This window comes from Catharus ustulatus, chromosome 7, assembly GCF_009819885.2.
Source record: "Catharus ustulatus isolate bCatUst1 chromosome 7, bCatUst1.pri.v2, whole genome shotgun sequence".
Lineage (NCBI taxonomy): Eukaryota > Metazoa > Chordata > Aves > Passeriformes > Turdidae > Catharus > Catharus ustulatus.
In genome coordinates, this window is record NC_046227.1 from 36412924 (window position 1) to 36418923 (window position 6000).

At 51.6% G+C, this 6000-nt stretch overlaps 1 protein-coding gene across 2 annotated transcripts in view; it reads right to left on the bottom strand.

The window, feature by feature from the left end:
• Positions 1-5651, bottom strand: part of ZEB2 (zinc finger E-box binding homeobox 2) — a 113844-nt gene extending 108193 nt beyond the window's left edge. The window contains exons 1-3 of one of the 2 annotated variants that reach the window (XM_033064390.2): positions 5407-5651; positions 5204-5302; positions 2367-2531 (exon numbers count right to left, since the gene is read on the bottom strand). In XM_033064390.2, the coding sequence (XP_032920281.1) occupies positions 2367-2439 (73 nt within the window). In that variant the 5' untranslated portion in view covers positions 2440-2531; positions 5204-5302; positions 5407-5651. Of the gene's footprint in view, positions 1-2366; positions 2532-5203 lie in introns of both variants that reach the window. The other variant, XM_033064389.2, reaches the window with a different exon arrangement.
• Positions 5652-6000: the final 349 nt, after the last annotated feature.

Here is a 6000-nt window from a genome sequence, read left to right on the forward strand (position 1 = left end):
CTCGCTCTACCTGCTCCTCAGAACCAGGGCATTTCTCACTCAGAAATGAATGAAAGGAACAAATTAGGGAGCACAAAGAGGGAAGAGGGGACAGACAGAAAGTAGAGAATTATTTCCTTCCCCCCCCACACACCCCGTGTCTTGGCCAGAACAAGACACTGAAGGGAGAACTCAGCCCTTCGCATAAGCAGCGCACACACACTTGAAGTTTGCAGGATCTTTAAGTGGTTACCTTAAAAATCGCAATTAAACTTTCGTCTCCCAAGTGTGGTGGCTTTTCCAAGTTAGTGCAGCTCCCTGAAAACACCTTTTTGCATGGGAACAACCAGAATCTGCCACCCCGCTCCATACGTGCTCCCAAAGACTTGGCTGCGCTACCAGGATACGGTCCTGGTGTCCTGGGCAAACAGAGCCATCCAGTAATTTTTTTTTTTTTTCGGGGAGGGGGGGGTGGTAAGGGTGGTGGTGGTGGGGTTTTTTTTAGTACTCAAATCATGTTGAGAAAATATTAAACACGTAGATGCATCCCTCATCAGAGAGCATGTGATGGGTTTAACACGCTAAACTAATAGTCTTGCCTGGAAAAGCAAGGAGGCTGAGGAAGAAGAATAAAACCCCCTCAAACACTCAGAATATTCTTTACTGCAAAAGAGCACTTCTGGATGCGTTGCTTTAAATCTCATTCTCTTTTTCTCTCAAAAATGACTGTTTAACATAAGAAAAAAGGCTACTTGACACAAAGCTTTTGTTATCCAGTTGATCAGCAACGTGCTTTAGATACTTGTAAGGGGAAAAAAGCCCCACAACAGACATTGATTTTAGAAAATCAATAACCAACATTTAATAAAAAGAACAGAGGAAACACAAGAGAGGAGAGGGAAACATTACGTGTAATTTTAATGTCTACTAAATTACCCAGAGATGAGGGGAAGGGGAGGTCTCCTCTGTGAGGACCACCTTAAATAATGACAGACACAAGAGTAAAGGGTGGTGGTGGAGGGGGAGAGACTTTAAAAAAAGATAACAAGGAACGGATCCTTGGGAAGCTGCTCGGAATATATTATTTTAGTTGGGGTTTTTTTTTTTTTTTTTGTAATACTAAGCCAAGCAAATAGATCAAAGACAACACAAAGGGAAAAGCCAGTGTAACATAACGAACAGTTTCTGACTAAAATTCCTCTATCACTCCCCCATATGGCTCGACGCCTCCACCACAACAAGAAAAAGACACACACACGCACACACACACACACTCACACTCACAACCTAGAGAGAGGGAAGGGGAGGGGGGGCAGGATCATTTCTTTCTAATCAACATTCTCTTGTCTTTGTGTTTTTTGTTGTTGTTGTTGTTGTTGTGTGTCCCCCTCCTCCTCCAGCCCCCCTCCACCTCCACCTCTCCACTTAAATGAAGTAGCTGAGCTACAAGCGCATGGGTTCAGGTTCACACAAATATCTTCCTTCCTCCGGCTCCTCGAGAGGAAAGTTGCTGGAAGTGGGGCCGGGATGGCCATGGAGGGGCTGCGGGCGGGGAGGGGGAGGCTGGCGGCGGGGAAGCGGCTATCAGCCGGGAGAGAAAGGAAGAAACTAAGGGAGGGACGGGGAGAGACGGAGAAAGAGAGACCCACCACACCAGTGAAAGCTGCCAAATGTGAAATCAGCCCAGAACACCGCGTCCCACTGCGCCCCGGCCCTGCGCGGCCGCCGGGGACCGGGGGAGAGGGCAGCGACGGACAATCGGGCACCGAGCTCATTAGTATTATTAATTATCAGGGAGGAGGAAGTTTCATTTTCGAGTCCTTAACAATTAAAAAAAAAAAAAAAAATAGAAAGAGAGAGAGAGAGAGTCGCTAACTCGGTGCCAGCCCGCCTCGGGGTTCTCACGCTGCCGGGTTTTTTTCCCAGGGCCGCCCGCCCCGCTCGTTCCGCGCCGCTCCGCGCCTCCCCCCGCCCCGCTCCGCTGCGCTGCGCTCCGCGCCCCGGCCCGGCCCGCACTGACAGCGCCGCAGCGACCCGGGCAGCAGCGCCGGGCGAGCCGGGCCGGCCCCGCCGCTCCTCCACCGCTCCGGGGCAGCGGCCCCGGCTCTCCGGGCCACGGGGGCAGCGCTCGATCCGCTCCGCGCCCGCGCAACAAACTTTGGGGCGCGGCGGCGGCGGGCGGGCGGCAGCGCGGATCCCCCGCTCCCCGCGCTCGCTCCGCAGCCGCGGCCGCTCCGCGGGACGCCGCGCAGGGAGCCGCGGCTCGGCCAGCCCCGGAGCCGGGCGCCGTGCCCCCCTCCCCGTCCCGCTCCCCGTCCTGCCGCCGCCTTTCCCCCCGCGGCCGCGCCGGAGCCGGCCGGAAAAGTTTTCCCGGGGGGCCGTCTTACCGTTTTTCCTCCGGGGGTTGGCTTGTTTTCGCCTCTTACACCTGGGGCCATCCGCCATGATCTGCTGCTTCATTGATAAGAGTGGATCAGATGGCAGTTCGCATGGGCTCGACTCCCTGATTCAGCAGCAGCAGCGGCAGCGGCAGCAGCAGCAGCACGCAGGCTCTATGTAACGACCAAACACAGCGACAATGTGGGCATCGGGATGTCCCATTTAAACGCAGGGCGCCAACGGGGACCCCAGTTTGCACCCGAAAAAGAACCCATCCACGCACACGGCGAGGTTGGCCGTGCCGGGGGAGGTGGGACGCGGTCGGAGCGGGCTCCCCCTCTCTCCCCAGCCGGGCAGATTTCTTCTTTATTTATTTATATATTTATTTATTTATTTATTTCTGATCCCTCTCTCTCTCTCTCTCTCTCTCTCACTGTGTGTGTGTCTCTGCGTGTGTGTGTGTGCGTGTGTGTGTGCGAGCGCGTGTGTCTCCCTCCCTGCGTGTGTGTGTGTTGCACCAGCAAAGCAGATCAGAGAGAGAGAGAGAGACAAGAATTACATCTCAAATGAGTCATAACTCATGACCGTATGAGGGAATGCACAGCTTTTACAGTAGGCTGTTTGACTCAATGCTAGGCGGACCATTTCCTCCTAAAAGTACTTTAATTTGACACTAGAACTTCTTTTCATGCGAAATCCTACCCTTCTCCTGCCTTCATTTTTTTGCCCCCAAAGTGCACTCCAGCAAAGTGATAAGAGAAGAGGGAAACATGGCTCTCCCCTGTCCTTTTGGGGTAAAGCTCAGCACGGATACCTCCCCCTCCCCCTAACAACGAGGAGTGTAATTATAAACCTCTGTCACCTTTTTAGTCAGTTTGACAATATTCAGGGTTTCCCCTGCCCCTTACTTAAACAAAGCTTCAGAGTGTCATATTTTTTTTTCCTTCCCAGAAAAGAAACAGAAATCAAAACTACCGCTGTCAGAGTTTTCAGCCTTTCAGTTGGCTTTTGGGTTTTTGTTTTTAAGGGAAAAAAAAAACCCAAAAAACCAACAACCAAACAAAACCATAAATAAAAGCAACTTGTAAACTTTTAGACCTACTGAGTGTGCCTGTGTGCCCGGGCTGGGCAGGAGGCTCTATCTGTCAAAGGGAGAGAGGGGCAGGAGCGTTTGGTTTGCTGCAAGAACGCTCCTGAAACTCAGTCCATCTCGAGGAAGATGCTGTAGCTTTAAAGATGCTTTGACTTGAGGATTAGTTTAAACAGGGGGCTATAAAAGATGTAACAGATGCAAACTGTAAAACAAGGGCAATTAACCCTTGCTCTCCTGAGCAGGATGCCCCCTCGCCTTCGCATCTATTGTCTTCTCCTGCACTGGGAGTTTTACATAAAACCTAAAAAATTATTACCAGGCTCAACAATTTCTATATATATATTTCTATATATATATTTGTATTAAGCAGAGAGAGATTTTCCCCCTCCTTTTCCTCTTTCCCCTTCCTTGTGTCTTTTTACTTTGCTGGAGCTTCACACCAGGGCTGAGCAGTGAAGTGTGCTGCTGTTGGGTCTTTTTATTCTGCCTGAACTCTCTCCTCAGGCATTTACTGTTATAAAACCTGCTTGGCTATAAATAAAAAAAATAATAAATCCCCAAGCAGGTAAGAGGATGGGAAGATTGAGAGAGTGTGTGTGGGGTCAGCGTGTTTACTCACACTCTCCTGCCTGGGATTCCGCCTGGACAGAGGGAATGGGTGGCTCTGTGGATGTGGATGAATGTGGCTGAGCAAGGAAGAGGCTGAGAAATGAGCTAGAAACTTTAGTATTTGCCAGTTATTGCCGAGGCTGGGGTGGCAATGGTGGCATCACCGCGGCAGATCTGCCAGGAGAGGAGATACAGCGGGGAGGGAGGACAGGCACCGAGGCGAGCCCGGACCCTCAGCCTGCCTCGGCAATTGGCGTTTTAATGCAAAACGACCAATGGTGAATTGTTTTAAATGCATTTCACTCCCTTCCCCACTCTCCAGCCTCCCGTAAAAAGTTGTCAATAATTTTAAACCTGCAAATTTCGAGAACACTTTTCTTCCCAGAGGACCGGCAATCTTTTGAAAATATGCATTAATTTTAATTATTATTTTTTTTTCCCTTTTGGTAAACGACTTTTAAGTTCCAGTCTGTACTTTCACTTCTTGCTTTAGGCTCCCAGAAGCTAAGGTGTTACTTCACCCAGCTTCACAAAATAAAATATAGAAATGAAACCAACTAAGCAGACAAAACAGCAAAACTTTCTGTTTGGGGAAACACATCCTTGGCCGGGGAGCCCTGCCCGGGGCTGGGGCTCCAGCGGTGCCCGGCCGGGCTGGCTCTGCATGCTCAGGGCATGCAAAGCATTAACAGGTACCTGCAAACTTTCAGAGCTCAGATGTAAAACCTGAAATAAAAAGAGCAGGAGGTGGGTGGGGGGATGTTTCAGGTTTTTGGGGGTTTTTTTGCAGGAGGACGAAGTCCTTTCCTAACACTAAAACTTTTGCTGCTGCGTTTTAAAAGGCACCTCCCGTACCTGGCTGACAGGTAAGGGGAGCAGGGGTGGTGGTGGCACAGCCCCGAGCACCCCGAAACTGCTCACCCCTTCCTGGAGCGGTGCTGGAGTGACTTCAGGTTTCGGTCAAAAAGATTGAAAAAAAATTAAAAAAAAAAAAAATTCGCCCCAAGTATAAACAATCCAGAAAAATTAAAATACTCTCGAAATGAAATAAGCCCGCTGATGCATGAGGTGGTGTGAGAAAAAAAGGAGAAGAGGGGGAAAAAAAAAAAAAGGAGAGAAAATGGAATTAAATTCCAAACCTACCTGCGAAGTCTTGTTTGTAGTTTTGGCCAGAAATGGTGAGAAGAAAAAGCATGAAGAAGCCGCGAAGTGGAGGAGAAAAGGTGAAGGGAGATGCAGCTCCTGGAGAAATTGTAAAAAGCCTTGCAAAGAGTTGTCGGAAGGACCGTTATTCCTGCTGGGCAGGTTAGGACTGATCTCTTTCTGCCACTCCAGGAAACACAAACCTGGGGACGGACTGACGTGTTACGCCTCTTCTAATGACATTTTTTTCTTTTTCTTTTCTGTACGAGCGAGAGGAGAGACCCTGCAACACACGCCACCTATCTTTGTGGGGAGGGATAATTGGAGAGCACCAAACGTGAGCATCATGTGGAAACGTGATCGCCAAGTTTCTCTCTGGGAAAGGATCTGGGATAGATTATACCTTGAAGTCTCCGCGAACGCTTTAGCGGCAGAAATGCAATTCCACCTCCTCCCGCCCGCCCCCCGCCCCGCGCCCGCCCCCCGCCCCGCCGCTCCGCTCCGCTCCGCGCCCCGCGGAAACTCAGCGCGCCCCGCCACCGCATCCCACCCCCCCGGGGCTGCATCCCCCTGCCCCGGGACACACAGCCCTGCCCTCCCCCCGCGCCCAGCCCGCACCTCTGCCACCCCCGGGGCGCATCCCTGCTCACCCCCCATCCCCGGGCAGCATCCCTGCCCGTGTGTCCCCCCGCCGCATCCCTTTCCCTCCCCCCGGAGGAATCCCCCGCCCCCTCCCCAGCAGGATCCCGCCGGATCCCCTGCCCCCAGGCAGGATCCCTGCCGGTTCTGCCATCCTC